Here is a 21,738-nt window from a genome sequence, read left to right as displayed (position 1 = left end):
GTACCGCTCCGCTTTCCGTCCTTGCCGTCCCCGAATCAGCGGAGGGGACTGCTGAGGTAAGGCGCCGAGGTGATAGTGACGCTAGAACTGTGAAAGGAAACGGGGACGTGGATCCCACCCCTGCAGCGCGCGCCGAATGGGGCCCGCCCGACTCGCAGCAACGCTGGAGCTAGCCCAGCTCGCTCAACTTCCATCTCCCGCCAACTCGGAGAGCCCATGACGTTCAATGCACCTGTCAGGACTCCTTGTCCATCTCCAATCCACGAAATTAGACGCGACGATGGTTGATACCAGACATGTGATGACTACTTGATTCGTTGCAACCTCAATCGATCCTTTTCCCTCCCCTCCGCCCGGACGAGCGCCATCATGTCTCCAGAGGCCTCCAGCAACATTCGAGTCTTTATCCGCTGGCACGACCAGACCGTCTTCGCTGGCGAGGAGATCAAATGCACCATCACTTTCAAGAACATTGCTCGCGATCCGAATCAGCAACGGCAGTCCCAACGACTCGCACCTGTAGACCGACCGAGGCATGTCTCGCCCTTGCTAAGAGGCAAGTCTAGCGCTGGCTTGACCCCGCCGAACTCAGCTCAAACCCGCGGTCATCGATCTGCTCTATCCCTCAATGTACCAGTCGCTCAATCGCGAAGCCGCGCGGGCTCAGTGCCGTGGACACCATCACATCCCCCCAGTGCTCTTGAGCACCGTGGCAATGGCCACAAGAAGTCCGTTTCTATTGTGTCAATTGGTTCCACAAGCACCGTACCCGACGACAATCAGAGTAACGCTAGCTCCGTAAAGGCGCATCGGCCTGGTCGCGGTCATGCTCGGGCATCCAGTCTACAGATTGTGCCTCGGGGGGCTGCTCTGGGGCTCGGTCTCACAGCGCCTCACTCTGGTCAGTATTCTGATTTCTGATATTGATGCAGAGTCTAATTGTCAACTCCATTACAGCATCACCGAGGCACATAAGCTCCCCTTTGTTCAACTCGACATCCGCTTCCGACACACCCCCATCCAACTCGAGATCTTCGACCGCACCGAATACCCCTGGCGTGGCAGGCTCACAACGTCCCATGAGATCGCCTTCCAACGCGCTGGCCGACTTTCGGTTTCCAATGGTCCAGTCGCCACTGTCGGACACGCAAAGCACACCGGTAGCGTCACACCATGATGGGCTATTAAGTCCAAACACCGAAGTGCCCCCAACCCTGGCTATACGGAACAAAGACGGCGTACTCACCAATCCTATCGAGCATCCTACACCAGCCATGCGAATACTTTCGACGACAAGCATGGGCGGAGGAACGCCACGCAGCAGTGGGGAGTTCTACTCAATGAGCAACAACTCTACGGAAACTCTGGCGTCTGAGTATCCAACTCAACCCACGCGGGGCCCTATGCGGCCGCCGCATTTCCGAAAATCTTCCAACTTTGCCTCACATAACCCGAGGCAACCAGAATCGTTGATGATGGGCTACGCTCAAATTCAAGGCTCATTCACCCTGGATGGCTCACTCATCAACCTCGGGCCGTTTGAACAGGTCAAGCGAAAGGCCGTTGTCGGCGGTCAAGGAGGTGGTGTCATTGGTGTGGAGCCTGCGAAACGGGATAGTGGACTGCTTCGAAGTTTCGGTTGGGGGAGTATCAGCAACTCAATCGGAGAGCTGCTTGGAGCCGGCGAGGTCAGCAGCATCAAAGATATGCGCGGCATCGCCAGTGCCAAGTCTGTCCCTTTGCTCTCGACTCCACAGTCCATCTTGTTTGTGGACTTGAACCTGGCTCCCGGAGAGCACAAAGCTTTTGAGTATTCGTTTCAGCTTCCAAAGGGCTTACCGCCGACACATAAGGGAAAAGCGGTGAAGATCTCTTACAATCTGGTCATCGGTACGCAGCGAGCAGGCGGCTCTAAAGAGCAGCAGGTGCGCTCCGTTGAGATTCCCTTCCGGGTCCTCGGCAGTGTAAACAGCCATGGAGAAATTCTTGGTCATGATCTCATGAATCCATACATTATACTTCGCGATCAGGCGAAAATCAAGACTGTCGACAAACTGTCGACTCTCAGCGAGATCAAGAAGCTAAAATCGACCAAGACGGATGCAACAATTAATGAATTCCTCATATATGTCGACGAGCTTCTAACAAGGCCACGGCAGGGGTCCAACGCAGGGCTGCTATCACCCACGGCATACCCCAGCTCTCGGCGTCCATCAGTATTTGAGGAGGCGACGACGGCCACAGAGGCCATTAACCTGGCTATCATGCGCAGTAACCTGACTTCCGAGGGTCAGCAGAGCCCGAACCGCTTCGAAATTGCCCGCAACGGACAGCGGGTGGGTGTCGTTATGCTTACACGCCCCTCGTACCGTCTGGGCGAAGTTGTTACTATGGCCATCGACTTCACAGACGCCGAGATTCCCTGTTACGCGGTTCATTCCTGTCTCGAGTCGGCCGAGCGAGTCGAGCCGCATTTGGCCATCCGCTCAGAAGCCTCCATTCACCGCGTGACGCGGAAAGTCCATGTGTCTGCGTCGGAGGCGACGCTCTACTCGCGGAGAATGGTCTTCACTCCGACCATTCCTATTACTGCGACACCAGAGTTCGTCACCACAGGTATCTCATTCGAATGGAAGATCCGCGTGGAATTCGTGGTGCCGAGCCAGGAGACCGAGCTGGAGCGTGAGGCGCCTAGCACGCATCCATTACTAGAAGAAATATCCCGGGACGAGCGCGGAGGTCTAGTGCTCGTGGCAGTAGAAAACTTGGCGTGCGAGAGCTTCGAGGTTGCAGTCCCTCTGCGTGTATACGGTGCCGTGGCAACGGGGCTCGAGAAGCTGGAGCGGGACGAGGCGTTGGAAGAAGGACTCGCTGTTTGATTACGATGATGTGGTGGGATCATACATACCACACATGGTGGGTTTGCAAGGCAGGGCAGATGGAGCCAGACAGAACGAGGAGATTCATTCGCGGGCGTTGGATAGAAAAACACTTATTTTCTGGAACACGGCACCACCGTTTTTTCTTTCTTCTTCCGCGAAGCAATTTACAGAGACTTTTCACTATTCCCATCACCCAAAAAAACAAAAGAGTTCACCCCCCCGGTGCTGGACTGGGGGCTACATCTCTTGGTGCTCATGCTGGGAAATTCTGGTGCTCATGCCGGGACTCGAACTCGGGTACTCTCGTATGCGCTTAGCCTGTCGTCGAGTAGGCTGGTTGGCGTAGATAATTGATGTTGACCATGAACCACTCCACCACCCAGCCAGTTTGACCTGACCCGTCGACCTAGACGGGCGCCTGCTGGCTGGTGACTGGAATTGGGTCGAGGGGGTATATGAAGGCTTGCTTCTGGGTATTCGTGTTGTGTATTCGGGTGGTGGCGGGAAAAAGTTATCGGATGAAGGTTCGGGAGGAGGAAGGTGAGGAAGGTGCCAGGGGGTGGGTGGGGGGCGAGAACCGCTTTGTCTCTCCTTGGACGGATCGCCTTGAGCAGGCGCGTTTTACAGACCTTTCTAGCTGGGCAGGACCGTCTGTTTAAGCGGGTTTGGGTGGTGGCCGTATTGCTTTCCTCGCTTTGTATGTGTGCAATGCGGCATGAGTCTCCCTCACCCTGCCTGCCTTGCTTCAAGGTCACATCAGGCCCGACTTCATGTAGTAGACTTACATGATGAGTCATTCCAATAACTCAGATCAGCTTATTATGACTTCACTTGGGACCTGGATCGATCAAGACTGTAGTAATAGCTGGTCAACGACGAGGTACACCTCGTCATGTTGTATTCTCATTGCCCCTAAGAGCAGAGGGGGCAAAATATGTAAAGATGTAAACCGAAGAGAGCAGACCCTGAGGATCAAGTAGTCAAGGTTGCAAAAAGCCGCTAGAAATCGGCATCCAAATTCCCCTCGTCCTCTTTTGTTCGTATCCACGGTGCCCAAAGTAAGGTGCCTCCGGGTGTAGTGTAAATAGTATGTTATCCCCCCAATCCCCTGACCTCCCCAGACCACTCCCGCATTTCTGTCCCATTATGTCCTTGGGCACATTGAAAACTCCTAGCTCCAGTTCGCCGCCCCTGCCCCCTCAGGACTCCGTGATCTTTTAATGTATGTGGCGGATGTGTCCCTCTTTCGCAAATCAAAGGAATAAAAAAGAAAAAAAGTCGCTACTGCTGTGTCGAAAGAGTGAAGGATAAACAAATAGACAATATTTACCGACAATTCAAAGGTAGGGGTTACGATGCCCCTTTCCGCCTGCGATATCCCCAAAGTCCAAGGCTGAGCACATCTAGAATTTGTGCTGTAAAGTAGGTCGATAATCAATCTCCCCCCAAACGCCAGGGTCCTTTTCCAGGTAACGCCGTTATATCCAGCAGGTGTTGTACAATGCGGGTTCGGTCGGAAGGATTGATGTAATAATACAATGAGAGTATGTTAAGGGAATGATGTAGAGGTGGTTTCACCGCCGGCAGTGTCAGGCCGCACGGCCAGGAGCTCTTCTTCGCGCTCCTCGCTGGGAGTTTGTACTTCTCTCCCTTGAAAGGTATTACGTAGCTTTTCGTCAAGCATGGAGGCCAGGCGCTCCTCATACTGGTCTAGGAGACCACTCAAGAGGGCTGAGTCGTGCATGGCCTTGGTTCTCGTAGCCCTGTCGCCGAGGGCGGCCGCTGTCAGGCGCAACTCTTGGTCGATTTCAAAGATGACGTCTTCGCTGAGTGGCTCCGTAGAGGAAAGCTTCTTTCTATAAGCCCTCAACGTACGACAAGCCTGCTCTGTAGCCATGTTCAGGCTGCCAAATCCGCGCAAGTTGGGCGAGCTCTTCTTCGGCGGCAGGCCCAAAGACGGAAGCGAGGGTCGCCTAGATGCCCTCGACTTCGGACTGATGGGCGGACTGCCAGACCCGGACGAGCGTCGTGATGGTGTGTCTTCAGCTAGCGGACTGCTTTGCATTCCTGTTTTGGGCGTGCTCACGCTGTTGTTGCTCAAACCGTACCGAGAAGTCCGACTTCGAATGGTCCTGGGCGGAGATCGTCGGCCACCCTGAGCAGAGGCTGGACGCTGAAACTCGGCCAGCTCTGCTTTGGAGAGAACTCGTCGAAGTGGTGGTCTGGTGGAAGCGGACCCGTCTTTCATCGGAGATGGATCTCTACTTGTAGATAAAAGAGTTGTGTTGTCCGTCTCCATAGACCAAAGCATCACGGTCCCGTCAGATCCTACACTGATGACCCTTTGGCACCCATCTTCATCATCGGTCAACGTGACGCCGTTGATAGCCTCTGTGTGGCCCCATTCTCTGTCTACAAAGTGGCCCGAATGAGCATCGTAAAGACGGACGGATTTGTCCGTATTCGATATGCCCAGCAAGAAGCCCGACTCTCTCCCGGCAGGCTGAGTGAAAACTAGAGACTCCAGGATAGCAGTCTCAGCTCCGCTTTCATCAACGCACTTGAAGCAGTTAAGAAGTCGGCCATTGGAAAGATCGTATTGGCAAATTGACCGATCCAGCATGGAGACGAATACAGTCCTCTCATCCTGACCCAGGGCGAACGACGTTGGCGCTGCTTTCAGGGTGTTTGCCCTAGAAGGAAGAGCCGCAAGCTCGTCTTCCTCATCCTCTTTGCAGACTATGTCATAAGTTTGCAGTGTCCTATCCATGGAACAAGTCATTATCTTGTCCTCAGATTGGACTAGCACTTGAACAACCCTAGCAGCGAATTCCAGCGTCTGGAAGTGCCGGAACTCTCCACCCGACGTGCGGTGAAATAGTTGCGCAGTCCGGTCTCTGCCCCATGTAGCCAGAAGGAACTTGTTGTCGTCTTCATAGATGCTGACACCCTGACAGTCGGACGAATGAGCTTTCGTCTCAAGCAAGCATTCCTTCGTGGTCAGGTCAATTACCCTCAGAACACCAAACTTGTCGGCTGCTACAAGCATCTTCCCAGCTCTAGTCGCTCGGACCACATTGAGCTGATTGACGGGGTCCATCTCGCTCTCAAGGATGACCTGTTCAATGGGCACATCTAGGGAGCACTTGATTTTGCCCTTCATGTCCCAGAAAATGACCTTGCCAGACCCGGACCACGTGAAGAAATCTGCTCCTTGGTCGTTGGGCTTTGACATTGATTGAATGCCCAAAATCTGGTCTCCGTGTCCCGGTATAGAAACGTGTGACGGGTCGTCCACCGTTTGGCCCGGCTGATAGCTCGAGCTCCAAATATCTACGGTGTGCTTCTCATCGATGGTTACTAGGTTTTCTGTCAAGAAACCCATAGCTACCAGACCAGCAGGCGCGACGCTTTTCGATAGAACACCGTCTGGGAGACTCTCGAGGACGGCCTTGACGCTGAGAGTCGCGAATTGGCCCTCTTTTCCTGAGAGATATGCAGTGGCATGTCTGATGGTGATGGAAGTGATCGGAAAGTCGACAGTGAGTGACTTGACGAGCTTTGTCTGTTTGCCGTCATCCTCCACCACACAGACGTCGCCAGCTTCTGAGCAGATGATTATGCTCGTTTCGTCGACGACAGCCGCGCAGTTGAAGGTACCATCCAGGAGCGATCCGAGTAGGACGTTGCGACCGTTGAGGACTCTCTGGGGTGTGGAAATGCCCTCATTGAACCTCGTCTTCAAAGGGGAAGAGGTCTGAGTCTCCTCGACTTTCCAAATCTTGATGTGTCGCACACCGAGCGTGACAAGGCTGCTGCCCATCCAGACCATGCCCTTAATAGTGGAGGTACACTTGTTTTGCTGGTACAACTTGGCAGCACCCGTACGAGGGTCGATTTTCCAGATGTAGAGGAAACCGTCGTTGGCCGTACCCAAAGAAGCAAGCCACCTGGTATCTGCCGACCATGCCACTGCATTCACGCCAAACCCATGCTCGCTGATGGAGACCAATGGAACGTCAGATGATGCGTCCTCGAGGTTGAAAATGAGCACGCGAGGAGCGTAACCCGTCTCTCCGACTGCCAAATACCGCCCATCTCTACTCAGCGCAAGGCACGTCGCAGCCTTGATGCGCTCGCGGCTGGTCCATGTTGATCCCGGAGAGTCGTTCCAACTTTGCGATTCCCGAACCCCAATCGCGGCGCGATTCCTGCTATCGTTGGCCTTGGGTGTTGAAGGCGCTGAGTAGTTGTTCAGCAAAGTTGTCGAGCCGTAAACGGGTATCGCAGTCGGGCGGGCTCGGTAGAAGCGCTGGGCATAGTGTTCACCGTCTACATCGACGACAACGACGGCGCCGCCTGCTATGTAGGCAAAGGAGGAGTTTACGGTATCGAAACCCGTTGGCGAAGCGCAGGTGGTGCCAATGACTCGTTTGAGGGAAAGTCGGGACTCGTGAGGTAGGCGCCCTCGGATTGGTGTTCGGTTAGATCGTTGTTGAAGGTAAGGGGAGTTTCCCGGCGTCAGTCTGAGCCGGTTCGTGGGAGTCGCGCTCATTATATCGCCATTGGCTCGCGAGCGTTGTCGCAAGATTAGTCTGAGATTACGAGTTGTCGGAGAAGAATTACGTCGCAGAGGTCACCCCCAGGTAGGTCGGTGACGTGATTGAGAATGCAAAAGAAAGAGTGTTTGTCGCGGAATTCGCTATCGCAAGTCCAAAGGAGAGTATGGCAAGGTAGGTGTAGGTAGGAGTCGGCAAAATTAGTGCGGTAGGCGCGCCGAGCGGTGTAAGTCGAAAAGGTGAAAAAGTTGGTGTCTAAGTGGCTGATGGAAAGCTGCAAAAGACGTCAATTTCTGTGTCTCAGTCGATTGGTCGAGACAATCAATTGTGCATAAAGAAGGAGGGAACGTACAGTGACATCAGGCGGGCAAACGTTCCCCAAGCCCTGCAGGAATTAATGGGGTGTTCCAAAAAAGAAAGAAAGGGTGCAGGTATCCGAGCGTGAAGAAGAAGAAGGAAGGACGCGATGTGCCGAGGAAAGTGAAGAGGTTTTGCGGATGGACGGTTTTCCAACGTCTAGCAAGCAGCGAGCAGGTCGGCTGTCAATCCTCAGGGTTGGAGCCGGTTGGGCGAAGGAGCAGTCTGCCGGGAAGGGCCCTGGTGGTGGTGGTGGTGGGAAGGAAGTGATGTGCGGTGCCTGGGTTGCCTTGCCCTGTGCTTGTCGGTCCCGTGGAAAGGACGGTCGCCTGTTGGTCGCAGCTTGCTGCAGGTAGGAGCGGGAGAGCTGAGGTGGGAGAGCAGAACCTGGAATGGGGTTGCAGCCAGTTCGAAGCACCAGTAGAAGTGTGGGAGAGCATGAGAGGAGAACTTCGGCAGGCGGGGGCATTCAAACCAACTGGGTCGATTTGCTCTTTTTCTGAATAATCCCTGTCACTCTGTTCCCTAAACGGGTCACTCCAACCCACCAGCTGGAGGGGTTATTGAAGGGCGGTCTGGCGGGAAGGATCCAATCACAAATCTCGTCACACCGAAGCTTCACCTCACATTAGTGAGGATAGGTAGTGCCTTACTTGGCACACTTTCTACTAATCGTTTCTATAATCGTTTCTATAACCGTCTCTACGACAGCCAGACATTCCTATATAGCGGTCATACCTGAATCATTCGTGTTACTCGGTCGCTACCGTTGACGTACCAACTGCAATCCATACGCAAGAGAGAGCAAAGGAATTCTTCGAACGGGGCGTGTTTCACAAGACTACGATGAAGAAGTCCACCATTCCTTTGTTCTCTTGATGTCATAGCCCAGGTGATTTCCACAAGCACGTCTCACTGGTCATTCTCTAGCCACAAATTTTTCAAAAGAGACAGCCATTGAGCTTGATCTTAAGAGAGAAAGCTCGGTAGGAGTTCCGAGAGTCCAAGCCCAGCGCCAGTGACCCCCAACTTCTGCCTCTCCGTCTATCCGTGATCCCGTTTCAATTGACAGGAAGCCCTGAGGGAAAACGCCCCCTGCCCCGAAAAACCAAACATCCATACGTCTGGCCGTCAGCCATCAGCCATCAGCCCAAACATCATTTTACCCCCGCGTCCGTTCAGAAAAAGGGGTCCGGCCGTTCTTTACTATTCATGTTCAAGCACAGATTGAAGGAGGTCCCAACATCGTACGGCACACGTCCCTTGAAGACTTCAGATCTCTCACATCCAAACCCTTGACACACCAACACTGACAGCGCACCCATAGCTAGCATACGCGTCTCCCGCCACCTGCAAAAACGACTTTTGTGTATCAATCTTCAGGTGCCGTCTTACCTCTCTCTCTCTCTCTCTCTCACATAAACCGTGCGCCCGCGCCCGCTTCACTAGGTCACAAGATACGTGACATTCATTATACGACTGGGACGCGGCGAGTCGGAACCGGCTCATGGAAATGAGCTGCTGCCAGGGGCCCCTGTCGCTCTTTAATGCTCCCACCGCAGTGATTGACCGCCGATGTCGTAACCAAGAATCTCTCCCCTGGGGCTCCCTCGGGCTGGTGGTAATTAGATCCGAACGGGTGCGACGCAAGACGTGCTCACTCCGCGTTCAGATATGTGACGACCGATTTTGATATCAGTCGCCGTCGCTCTACTCCGTATTCAATGTTGCCGTATCACGCCATGTTGAGAAAGAGAACGAGCCGCGTTTCTGTACCGCGCAAAGCCAACGACGATCCTTATGAAGCGTATCAAAACTTCCCGAAAAAATCTCATTGACATCCATGCCGCGGAGGGACTCGGCGACTCGCTAATCGATCAAACTATCGACAAAATTATTTCCCTCCTAGTCGATCATCCTCATCTCACTATAACCTTAAAAAAGGCTCTTCGTTACCCCCATGTCCCTTAAAACGAAGCCAGCCAGTGTCGCTGTAGTCCTTTTTTGTGATTTATTTTCGTAGATGCCACTGCGGCCCTTTGTTTTTGTTTTTTTCTCGTTACATCGTCGCAAGGACTGAGAAAAACTCGCTGCCGTCTTTGCGGCTTTTTGACAATTATGCCATCTCACCATCGACAGCCTCAAAAAGCGCGATAGGCACGCCATGGCCCGGCGCGCCGACGATCTCGGCCCTGATGACCTGCGCGTTCCAGTCTCCGCGGTACTCGAGCCTGTCAAACTTTTGCAGAATTCTCGCCACTGGGTGCGTGTTAGCATTTGCTCAGCAATATCACCATATTCACAGTACATGGCCTGAACGGAGAGATGAAAAGGTGCAGGGGGGGACAAGGACGGGCACTCACTCGTATAAGCCATCTCCGTGTTGGCAAAGTTTTGTCCAACGCAGATTCTCGGACCACCATTGAACGGCACATACTGCCATGGCTTCGGCTGCCAGTGCTCCCACCGTTCGGGGCTGTAGATGGCCGGGTCCGCAAACGTCTCTGACACTTCAGGATATAGATCCCGCCTTCTCTGCATGGCGAGCGTGCTGTACACAACTGAATCTCCCTCGATCACGGCGATGTCGGGGTTGCCATTCCTGCCAGGCAAGGTCGTAGTCGTCAACGCGGAGCGCACATTGAAAGGCACCGCTGGGTACAGACGCAGAGTCTCCTGGAGGCAGTTGGTCAAGTACTTCATGCTCTTGAGGTCCTCGTAGGTCGGTGCCCTCTTGGGTCCCAAGGTCGTCAGGATCTCAGCGCGCAGCTTGGCATATGTGGCAGGGTAGCGGGAGAGCTCGTAGAGAGTCCACGAGAGCGTTGCAGCAGTGGTATCACGACCAGCGAGGAGGATAGCAACGAGCTGGTCGCGGATGACCTTGGGGTCGCGCGTGAAACGAGCAATGTTGTGAAGGAAGGTGAAATCCTTGTCAGACTTGGAGAGCTTCTCGAGCTCTGATGGCGGCAAGGCCAGGGCCTCTTGGATGAAAGGGTGGATAAACTCCTCAATAACCTTGATGCCGCGCTTGTAAGTTCCGTGGGGCAAGATGTTCTCAAAGGGTCTGGCACTGGGTCAGCTCGGCTGATTCTGTTCACTTTCGTCAAGGACACTTACGCCATGATTGTGTAAAACATTTGATAACTCTGGACCTCGTTGAAAGCGTGTGCAAAGTGATGCTTCGGGCTGTCAGGTAGATTAGCATCGCGTCAGGGCCAATTGTAGGTATGAGTGGTCTACTCACTTGCCAAGACTGTTAACACCATGTCCAAGCAGGAAATCGGTCGTCACATCAAGCGTCATACGGTAGAATAGATCCGAGATATCAAAGGTGACTCCTGACGCCGGGAACTTGTCCATCATGATGTTGGTCCACTTGTCAAAGATGTGTAAGTCGCTAACTCGATCCTTGATGAACATAGGCCGGATCAAGCTCCGGTTATCCTGCCACGTCTTTCCATCCGTAGTGAAGATGCTGTCGCCTAGGAACGGAGACCAGACTTGATGAAACATGGGCCCCTTTCCAAAGTCGGCAAACTTGGAGGTGAGGACAGTCTTGATGTGCTCCGGCTCTCTGGTGATGAGGAAGCGGAGCTTGCCCGTGAAGCCAATCTCGACTGTGTTCGGAGACTCAGGGGTAGCGACGCTGAAAAGAGTGTTGAATCCCTCGAGGAGCTGGTGCCTAAGTTGATAGCGCCCAATCCGCAAGAATACCGGAATGGCTTCGCACTAATTAGCCGCCCGATCTTTGGTGCGGGGAGAGGACCCTTCTCATTGTTACCTGTAAAGGGGTTGGAAGCGATGACTGGAGCTCTCACACCACCAGACTTTCTGAGGAGATACTCCATTCTAACCCTGAAGAACACCAGAAGGAGAAGGTAGGCTCCAAAGATGGAGCCTCCGATGTAGAGCGGGTTAGCCGCCGTCAAGCTCTCGAGTAAACCCATCTTGATGGAAGTGCGAGTTGAATCTCCCAGCAATTACACTAAGTGAGGGTTCCTGTAATGACAGGTGTCTCCGGGACAGGTGAAGAGGGGGTTTTGAGGAGAAGAAAGGTTTTAGAGATCGAATTGCAAATTCAAGACTGTAGAATTTCTGCAACTAGGGATAACCAATGTTTAGCACCAAGGGGCTGGGCAGGAGGTAGGAGCAGCATCGTCTTAACTGAGTTGTTTCAATCCTCACCGAGCGGCACATGTAAGTGTGCTTGCTCAGGCCGCGGTTAGGTTCGACCCTCCACTTGGGGTATGCCTTCACTTGTTTCGTTTGGACTTGGTGGTCATCATCTTCAGGTGAGAAGACGATTGGCTAGAAGACCTAGCTCATGCATCGTGATCGAGCGTCTTACACGGACCATCCCAGGATCTGCCATGCAACTGCACTTGTCTCAATGTCACTAAACCAGCGTCAATCGTCTGGGCTGCCCGTACGTTCCGACACTTACAACGTAGAAGGTGAGCTGTAAAGGCGGGGGGACTTGGCTAAGCCCCCGCATGACACTGGCCAATGTCTCCGTTGAGTCTAAACGGCTTCCGATGCGAGGATAGGACGGTGTCACATCACGTCCGGATGCTTGTTTGGTATGCAAGCCTAAAAACAATTTAGGATGGTAAAATAGGACTAGGGCTTTGGAGGAAGCCTTCTAATGCTTGGATCTGGGGGTAGGTATTCGCAAAAACAAAAGGAATAGGACCGACCGCGATTCGAACGCGGGGCCTAGAGATAAACTGCGTGTCACTGCAATCTCTCGCTCTACCACTGAGCTATCGATCCCACTCAGTTATTGGATGATTTTCTGAGTCCGAGTACGACTCTATGGATCACTAGTCCTATCGGCCCGCTCCACACGCAAGCCCTGACTGGCTCCACAATGGCGGGAGATTAGATCTAGGTTCATCACCTTTAGGAAGCTAGTCGGCGAAATTCTCCTCATGCCAAGTTGTGTGATGTGCTGAATGGCACCCTTGAACTTGTGTATTTCGACAACGCGGAAGTGGCGTGCGTGACAGCTTTGACATCAGTACCAGATGAGAGCGGTTATCGAAGCAGAAACTTCAGCTTGGGCTGCCTCGTGTCAAACTTGGACAGGTCACAGCGTAGACTAATACGCCAGATTATTTCTCCACCTCTGGTTAGACTCTCAGCGTTGTCGCAGCTGTCAAAACTTCAGGTCAAGGTATCGTGCAACCGTCGTATCACGATCGGCTCGAAAAGGAAACGATGTCGCCCTGCCATAACCCATGCGATTATGATCGTCCTCACTCCATCTTGAAACCCTTTGTCAGTCTTAGATCGGACAGTGCACAGCCTTTGGAGCGTTCATCTTGTAAACGGCATGCCTTTTCACTTGAGATGAAGCAATTTGTCAAAATGTCGGAAGACTAGCAAGAAATTGATGGCGACCACTTTGAATGGCTCCTGTAAGCTTGCAGGTAATAATCCAGCCCAGGTCCAGTCTCGACATTCGTAATCACTTCTTGGATCTGGCGATGAATTCCCGTGATGTTCATCTCGCTCAGTCGTATGCTGGCATTCGAGGAAGGCTGCTCCAGAGCAGTGACTAACGATGCCGCTGCCACCCGCGACATGAGAGGAAGACATAAAGTGCTCCGCTTTCGTAGAGGAGAGGCAGGCTGATGCGTGTTGAGCTCCGTTGCCCCAACCTCGTTCCTCGAAATCTAGTGCTGGCTGTCGAACTTAATACAAAGCCAGAAGCGGATATTTCGTTGATAAAAGCTTCTCGACAGGACCGAGAAATTTTGGTGGCATATGACTGCCCAGCTCGGGATATCGGTTACTGCCAGAAGCCCCGAATTTGCGCCTGATTCGATGGCAAGGTAAGTGACTTTTCTCCGCGTAGTTCGTAGAGGCCCATGGGGATTGCGCGGGGTCTCCTCAGCCCCAGATTCACTGCTCTCCACGTTGGCCAGATGTCTCTAGCAGTGTCTTCCGCTCTTCCGGAGCAGACTGGGCGTCTGTTTCCGTCCCCGACTGACTGAGGAGGCCGAAACTCGCAGGGTACCGGTAATCTTAGAGAACAACCCTCCGCTCGTCCTTGAAGCCGCCGCACTACCGGATCCGGGGATGAACCCGGGCGTCAGCATTGACTGGGGTCTCGAGACATAGTGCGCCGCACACAGTGTAAGTTGTTGGCAGGCAAAGTAAGGGAGTTGACCGAGGGTTTCGAGCTGCAGGAGCTTCCCCGCAAAGCTGGAGAAGCAGGAAGAGTGGTTGGTTGGGGTTCTGAGCGTGTTGAGGCAGGATGGGATCAACTGTTTGAGTGAGAGGTTCAGCTATTCATAGGCGGTATGCGGGGAATAGATGGGGGAGGGTTTGAGAATCGCGGGGCCCCATCCGTAGCCGCCACGCTTGTGGGCAACTCTGTCAGACGCAGTGGGCATTGTCTGCGTCAGGAGGTTGGATTTGCAAAGCTCCCTTCGAGCGAAGGTGTGGAGGCTGGCCCTCATTATTGGAGTATGTCGGTGGAGGTTTCGCAGGCAGGTGGCAGCGTGCTGCGGAAATTTGGGGGAATACAGCATGAGCAACGAGCTTGCAGCCGAAGTTGCAGCGTGAGGCGTGAATAAGTGGCACCAAAGGGCGGGGGATTGTGGGGGGACAAATTCCTATCAGCTAGGGTATTAGCAGTAAGTCCAAGTGTTGAGGCAGCGTATGCTTTGTTGTTTGCCTACCTCTGCTCTGATCCAGGGATTATGTGTGTTGTGTGACCGTATCGTGTGTCGGACGGGGCGTGGTGTTGTTGAGTAGGGGTTGCGAGCTGCATGATCCGCAGGTCCCGCTCTGGGCGAACGGAGATGAGGACTCTGAAGCTATTCGCAGCCACCTCCCTGCGACTTCGGACTAAGACTCGTGCGGCTGCTGCGCCTTTCCAAACATGGCACGCAGTAGGCAATGTCCACGAGAACCTAGGGAGGCTCGTCTCGAGTTAGCTACCTTTTACGCGGCTCATGATTGCTTGCTTGGCACTTGTCCGGCCAAGTATGGTCGAGTTTGCTGAAACCTATGGGGGCATTACACGCATCATCTGGAGCTCTGTATGGAGAGAGTTTGGCTTTGGATTCGATATCGTGGACCAGAAGTTGACACGGAGCATGTGAATTGTACAGTGAGATGGTGTTGTTGTTGATGATGATGATGATGATGATGATGAACAGTGACGGAACCGTCGACGGGCGGGAATTAGACCCCTGGAACGGTCAAGGCAGCTGGACTGTTTTCGGCGGGTTTGGTGGTGTGCGGCATGAGGTGGTGTGTAGAAGAAGGAGCGAGCGATGCCCGGCGTTGGGTGCTTCTGTCCCAGTAAGGCCGTTCAGATGCCGAGAGATCGCAGCGACAGGCGTCAGCGGAAGGGTGTATGGACCCTGTAAGGTAGTCGATCTCCACCAGAGCTTCCACTGCTTGATCACCACCACCACCAAATGACCCAAATGCCAATGTCGAATGAAGATTGTATGGCGCATTCTCAGTGTACTCATAGTATGACTAAGGCATGGGAAGTACTTTGTAGGGTGGGGAAGAAGGTGCGCATCCCGACTATCCGCGTTTCCTGCTTTCTGGACAAGCGAGTGGTGTCATGATATGACGAACCTTCTGTTGTTCTTTCCCAATGGCTCCGAGCAACATTTGTTCATTGCGGGAGTTTCTTTTAGGTGGAAACGGGCAGAGAGAGATTAAAAAGAATATCCCAGAATAAAAAAAGGAGGCTCACCAAAAAGACGAGGATCTGGACATGGATCCGGCAGCTCCCGAAATGGGGAATGGGCTCTGCGTGGTGCTGTTATCCCACTCCTGTGGCGCGGGCCTGCCATGGCTTTGGCCGTATCTTATTCGTCCCATCTCGTGATTCTCCATCTTCAGCTTAGAATCTGGTGCTTTTCTGGTAGTTCTTCGGCCCTACAGCTCAAAATCTCTTCAGCAACACCACAACATGCAATCCATCGGCCCTGTCTCGCAACTGCGTCAATTCGGAACAAGTCATAATGGATTCAAGATGGATACTGCTAGAATCCCACTCGGGCTGCCTCGCCTGCATGTTCGCCGTCACTTTCGGTCTCGTATCTATCAGATCAGATCAGGTCCGCCGATCCAATCCAGACGCAAAGAACATGCAGGAAAGCAAGTTGGCATAGGTAGCATTTGATGGTATGTAATACTGGACCGAAGCTGGCAGACACACGCAGTTTACTGTACAGACCTGCCAACGAAACCCAATCCAACCTGTCGGCGACGGCCGTCAACCAAACAAAGATGCTTCAACTTCCAAGAACAGGAAGAAGAGGGAACTCTCAACACGGCCGTGGTTCCACTCTTCCCACTGCTCACAGTCAGACCTGCAGACGAAGCCCACTCCCCACTCGCCTCGACGTCGTTCACTATGGGTTGCGCTGTGCTCCGACGTCAATCCGCACCTGTCAGGTGGAGTTGTCAGTTCCTTCGTCAATCATTCCCCCTATCCATGCCATGGACGAGAAGTTCAATCGAAGGAAGCCTCGAGAGTCAGAGTCGAGAACGTACCAAAACTTCCATCTGCCCATGCCTGCTGTCCTAACGCACCAACGCCCTTGATCCTAGCTCACATATCCCACACCATGTCTGCGCCTTACTGTGTATAGTGGTGCGTGTGTAGGGTCTCGAAGTGCCAGGGGGCGCCTTATGGCCTATCCAGCCCGTCGTCCGCTATCCGCGCCTTCGGTCGACAGCAGCCGTTGCATCGACGATGCATCCCAAAACATGCCTCGAGTGCCTCTTCGTGGTACCTCTGCACTGGGGAAAGCTGCTTCTGAGGCCAATCACGGTCCGACACCGCCATGCTCTTACGCTCCCGCTTGCCCTAACAACGCGCGGGGTAATACTGCGTGAATGTTCCCTTTGTACCTAGCCTTCTTTTCCAAGGTAGCAGTAGCAGCACTACAACTTTCTCCCCCAACCCGGTGGAGCAAAACCGCGGGCAGCCCGTTCCTGCGAGCCTCGAGCCTGCAAGTGCAGGCAGAGAACGACTCGAGACGTGCAGGAAGCGCCGCCGTGTAATGGAACCCGGCGGGAGCCCCAACCCGCGCGTGTACGAGTACGTACCCAGGTGTACTGCACAGTACATGGCAGTCTCCGGGCAGAGAAACCAACCACCACTCTTCCCTTTCTCCTAGGTTCTCCAACAACCTCTCAGAGCTGTGCTTGATGGGCGGTGATCCGGCCCACCTGGGACCCGGCCGTGTCCTTGGCTTTCCTCACATATTTTGCACAGAGTTGGGGGTGTCAACTGGGTGTGTACTTTGTCAGTTTTCTATGGCGTGTCTCGAACTCCTTCTGCCACTGTGAGGGGTAAAGCTCCTTAGACTGCGGTTCCTGGCCTGTCGTCAACATCATACGTTTTTTGCTCTAGCCTTGTCCAGTGGATGCCCAGTCGGCCCTGATACCACACCTCACCTCACTCGTCCGAGCCGTCTCTTCCCAGTCCTTCCTGCTTTGCCTCCTCTCGGCTTGGAAGTCTCAACCCACTTTATCCTTCTCTCCGGTACTGCTTCACCATGCCATGCTTCAGTTGACATGACGGATGTACCAAAGTATCTCGCCCAGAACGTCCATCCCTGACACGAACCGTCCGGTGCCGTACCGAGCTTCCCCCAGCTGTTGGAGAGCAGACCACTGCCACCCTCACCACCACCCCCACTTCTCACTTATACCACCGTTCCTGGCCATGTCCAAGATGTTGCTCTCATCTCTATATAAGACCAGTGTCGCCATGCTCTGGTTTCCCGTCTGATCAGATCAAGCGATCCAAGCTCAACAGCCTTCCATCTTACATTCCAATCTCTTCTTCTACTTCATAGGAAGATCCCAGATTTCATCTGTACTTCAGAGACATCTTCATACACACACAATCAACACAAACCATCATAATGGCCGCTCCCGAGATCCCCACCGAGCAATGGGCTCAGGTTATCGAGAAGACTGGAGGCCGTATGTAACCACAGCATCCCTCATACCTCGTTCATATTATCGCTAACATGATACCCTAGCCGCCGTCTACAAGAAGATTCCCGTTCAGAAGCCCGCCTCTGATGAGGTCTTGATCAACGTCAAGTACTCCGGTGTCTGCCACACCGATCTTCACGCCATGATGGGCGACTGGCCCCTCGACACCAAGATGCCCCTCGTCGGTGGCCACGAGGGCGCCGGTGTCGTCGTCGCCCGCGGCGAACTCGTCAAGGACGTCGAGATTGGCGACTACGCCGGTATCAAGTGGCTCAACGGCTCCTGCCTCGCCTGCACCTTCTGCCAGGATGCCGACGAGCCCCTCTGCCCCCACGCCCTGCTCTCCGGTTACACCGTCGATGGCAGCTTCCAGCAATACGCCATTGCAAAGGCCGCCCACGTTGCCCGCATCCCCAAGGACGTCAGCCTCGAGGCCGTGTCCCCTGTCCTCTGCGCCGGTATCACCGTCTACAAGGGTCTCAAGGAGTCCGGCGTCCGTGCCGGCCAGTGGGTCGCCATTGTCGGTGCCGGTGGCGGTCTCGGCTCCCTGGCTCTGCAGTACGCCAAAGCCATGGGCATCCACACCGTCGCCATTGATGGCGGCGCCGAGAAGGGCGAGATGTGCAAGAAGCTCGGTGCCACCGAGTACGTCGACTTCACCACCTCGTCCGACCTCGTCGCGGACGTCAAGAAGGCCACCCCCGAGGGTCTCGGCCCCCACGCCGTCATTCTCCTCGCCGTCAGCGAGAAGCCCTTCCAGCAGGCCACCCAGTACGTCCGCTCCCGCGGCACCGTCGTCTGCATCGGCCTGCCCGCCAACGCCTACCTCCGCGCCCCCGTCTTCGACACCGTCATCCGCATGATCAACATCAAGGGCAGCTACGTCGGTAACCGCAAGGACACCGCCGAGGCCCTCGAGTTCTTCCGCCGCGGCCTCATCAACGCACCGTTCAAGACCGTCGGCCTGAGCCAGCTGAACGAGGTCTTTGACATGATGAAGAAGGGCCAGATTGCCGGCCGCTACGTCGTCGACACCAGCAAATAAGACGAACGAGGCAAGATCTCGAAACAAAAAGTTGTGGGGGCGTAATGTGAACTCTTGAGAGACCAAAAAGGTTGGGGCCTTAACGGCGGCGGTTGGGTGGCGGGCGGCAGTGGTTGTGTTTCACGGCGGGCGAGTGGATGAATCTGATGTCTTTTTTTCAAAGGGGCTTTTGCTTAGGATACCTAACCTGGGAGGGAGTTCAGCGTGTATGATATATATCTTTCTCGTTCTATTGGAAACGAGTAATGAACAAATTTGGAAAACACTCTGCAGTTTTCTTTGAGCTTGTGACACTTGTGAGAAACTCTTGACTTTTTGCAGACTGGCTATAAGATGGCCAAATGTTGATAGTCGCCAGAGTTCAAGCCGCAAATACTCACGAACATCAGTCTTGGCATGCATGTTAGCAGGGCAATACTCTAGAGTCTTCCCAGCTGACTAGAAGCGCATGAACTCAAACTGTTATAATTGTGAGATACAGGAGGGAACGGGCGTAGCCCATCTCGTCTAGCGACTGGTCATGATTCTTACACTGAAGGATCGTCGTGCAGTGACTATGCTGACTCTGTGCTCTGCATCAAGCACAATCGTGGCTATGGATCCGCACATAGCGTGGTGAGTTGTATCGACCAAACACTCTAGGCAGGTGTCTGCTCTCGTCGAATGCACCTCGAGTGGACAGAGCAAGATGAGATGACAAGACACAATACAGCAGTTTTCTGGGTACCCATCCCAGCTAGGGAACGCGGCCGGCTTCTCGTTCGCACGTGCAGGAAAGGCATGACAGGAAGTGGTCATGATTTTGATTCTCGTAAATAGTGGTGGTGGTAGCCTTTTGGAGATAAGTATTGGCTCGCAGTCTCTATAGCACAAATCCCCAGATTTATGAACCACCAGGGCCGCCCAACAACGCAAACCGTCTAACAATACTCGGGCCATACTCCTCATACTATAAAGAAAGTCAGCAACAGCGCTCAAAACGAGGATGAATGAAAGGCTTACCTCAGCCTTGGTGTGGCAGTAGGAACGGAACTCGGGCGTCTGTCCCAGCAAACTACCACCGAACCAGGGACCATGTCTCTGCCTCTTGTGCGTGATAACCTGGACTTCCAAGCCACCAGACTTAGCACCACCGCTGCGAACCTCACTGGCTCGGATGCGGGCATCGACCAGTTGCTTGATATCTCTCTGCAAGCGGCGACCGAAGTCCTTGTACAAGGTGCTTCCGCCGGAAAGAACAATGTTCTTGTAGAGACCACGACGCACATCGATAGGGGAAGCCTGAATGACGTTGTCGACCACGGTGGGGAGGGGCGTGAGGAAGTCGGAGCTGTAAATTTCGGGGTTGAAGAAGATCTCGGGGGCGAGGAAACGCTCGTATCCAACGTCGACGGAGACCTGACGGCCGCCAGGGTGAAGCACCGGGTGCTTGATGAAGCGGGTGGGGTCCCGGTCGTAGCGAGAGAACTCCTTGACAATATCGGGGCAGACGTAGCAGTGCTGCTCCTTAATCTCCTGAGCCGTCTTGAGCGACGAGTCCGGCTCGCCTCTATCACGCAGCAGCGACTGCACGAAGTAGGTCAGGTCGCGACCTGCGATGGGGATCGACTTGATGGAGGATCCGATGACGTATCCCTCAGCAACAGGGATAACGTGGGTAACACCATCACCAGAGTCAATGACCGTACCGGTCAAAGATCGGTCATGGACCTTGGAAGAGGTCCATGAAGCGGCAAGGGCGAGCACAGCCTGGACGGCAATGTACAGACCGGCGCAGTTGAAGGACTCGAAGAAGATTTCGGCCGTGTTCTCGCGATTCTCGGGGGGGTTCAGGGGCTATGACAAAGTCAGCTTGGACTCTTCCGCGGCTTGTAAAGAGGTATCCCGTATCGTACCGGTTCGGTGAGGAGGAAGAAGTGATCTTCGGGTTCTACGCGGAGGTATTTAAAGATGGAGTTGGACCAGAACCGTTCCATGTGATCCTGCAAGCGGTCAGCCCAAGTCCAGCACAGTCGAAGCCTTGTCATGACTAACCCAGTTCTCTATTTGGCCGTGACGGATAGGGTAGTGAAGACCATAGCCTGAATCTCGGTCAGTAGTTGTCATCCAAGAACGCGTCCGTCGCATCCAACTAACCAGGTCCTCCAGAAGCAGCAATGGCCTCATCACCAATGAAGAAGTCGAGGTCCTCGGTTCCGCGCTTTGAGTTTAAGTGGCCACCCGCACCTGCGCCGCCGGTCAGGAAGGATGGCTTATTCGCGACAGCTGGACGGCCGGAGCCCGTTCCTCCTGCACTTCCAGCAGCACCTTTCGTCGCAATGGCGGTCGGGAATACGAAGGACGGGGAGTCGTTGCCGGCGAAACCTGATTAAGACGTCAGAGATAGGGATCGGAATTTGTGTGATAGAGCTGTTCAATTGGCATACCGAGCTTCGAGAATCCCGTGCCGCTGTTGATGACCCGTTAGCTGGTGATGGTCTCACTGACGTCTGCCTCGGGGGATGCGGGGCAGGGTGACATTGGTGGCTTACTTGTCCATGACAACGGCAGGCGTTTGGTTCGCCATCGTGAATGTGTTTTCGGATGCGCTCGTTGAGACTCTAGCTCAGTTGCGGCATCAATCAAAGGTGAACAGGTCGTCGAGGCGTTGGATGTGTCGTGGAGTTGATTACGACGTACGTCCCAAGGTAGCCGGAAGTGTGTGCCTTGTCACCGATGGAAGCTCCCAACCTGCGGCTGTGCATCAGAGTGGGTGGACTCTCCAGCCATGGGAGAGGTCGGTGCCCCACCACCGAGCCCCACCAAGACATTCAGGGAGGAAAGACGGTGTATGTTGGTATGCACTGTTATGCAACACTGTAATCAACTTAGCTAAGCAGGTTGTACTGCTTCGAGATTCAACGAC

At 54.0% G+C, this 21,738-nt stretch overlaps 6 protein-coding genes across 6 annotated transcripts; 3 read left to right on the top strand and 3 right to left on the bottom strand.

Moving 5' to 3' along the window:
* Positions 1-369: 369 nt before the first annotated feature.
* Positions 370-2,879, top strand: CABS01_12394 (uncharacterized protein; the record flags this gene model as incomplete). Its single annotated transcript, XM_060545748.1, has 2 exons — positions 370-901; positions 958-2,879. The coding sequence occupies 2 exons, from the start codon at positions 370-372 to the stop codon at positions 2,877-2,879; spliced, it is 2,454 nt and encodes an 817-aa protein (XP_060396605.1).
* Positions 2,880-4,431: 1,552 nt separating this feature from the next.
* Positions 4,432-7,437, bottom strand: CABS01_12393 (WD domain-containing protein; the record flags this gene model as incomplete). Its single annotated transcript, XM_060545747.1, has 1 exon — positions 4,432-7,437. The coding sequence occupies one exon, from the start codon at positions 7,435-7,437 to the stop codon at positions 4,432-4,434; it is 3,006 nt and encodes a 1,001-aa protein (XP_060396604.1).
* Positions 7,438-9,914: 2,477 nt separating this feature from the next.
* On the bottom strand, positions 9,915-11,745 carry CABS01_12392 (cytochrome P450; the record flags this gene model as incomplete). Its single annotated transcript, XM_060545746.1, has 5 exons — positions 9,915-10,057; positions 10,162-10,862; positions 10,916-10,984; positions 11,043-11,520; positions 11,580-11,745. 5 exons carry the CDS (start codon positions 11,743-11,745, stop codon positions 9,915-9,917), a joined length of 1,557 nt encoding a protein of 518 aa, XP_060396603.1.
* A 3,877-nt stretch (positions 11,746-15,622) lies between these two features.
* On the top strand, positions 15,623-15,796 carry CABS01_12391 (uncharacterized protein; the record flags this gene model as incomplete). The annotated part of the gene is made up of 1 exon (XM_060545745.1): positions 15,623-15,796. One exon carries the CDS (start codon positions 15,623-15,625, stop codon positions 15,794-15,796), a length of 174 nt encoding a protein of 57 aa, XP_060396602.1.
* Positions 15,797-17,712: 1,916 nt separating this feature from the next.
* Positions 17,713-18,833, top strand: CABS01_12390 (alcohol dehydrogenase 1; the record flags this gene model as incomplete). Its single annotated transcript, XM_060545744.1, has 2 exons — positions 17,713-17,773; positions 17,833-18,833. The coding sequence occupies 2 exons, from the start codon at positions 17,713-17,715 to the stop codon at positions 18,831-18,833; spliced, it is 1,062 nt and encodes a 353-aa protein (XP_060396601.1).
* An 883-nt stretch (positions 18,834-19,716) lies between these two features.
* Positions 19,717-21,399, bottom strand: CABS01_12389 (actin-like protein 3; the record flags this gene model as incomplete). Its single annotated transcript, XM_060545743.1, has 7 exons — positions 19,717-19,782; positions 19,836-20,669; positions 20,729-20,815; positions 20,868-20,914; positions 20,970-21,197; positions 21,260-21,282; positions 21,365-21,399. The coding sequence occupies 7 exons, from the start codon at positions 21,397-21,399 to the stop codon at positions 19,717-19,719; spliced, it is 1,320 nt and encodes a 439-aa protein (XP_060396600.1).
* Positions 21,400-21,738: the final 339 nt, after the last annotated feature.

This window comes from Colletotrichum abscissum, assembly GCF_030869225.1.
Source record: "Colletotrichum abscissum strain IMI 504890 chromosome Unknown Scaffold_37.1, whole genome shotgun sequence".
NCBI lineage: Eukaryota > Fungi > Ascomycota > Sordariomycetes > Glomerellales > Glomerellaceae > Colletotrichum > Colletotrichum abscissum.
This window is presented reverse-complemented; position numbering and strand designations above follow the sequence as displayed.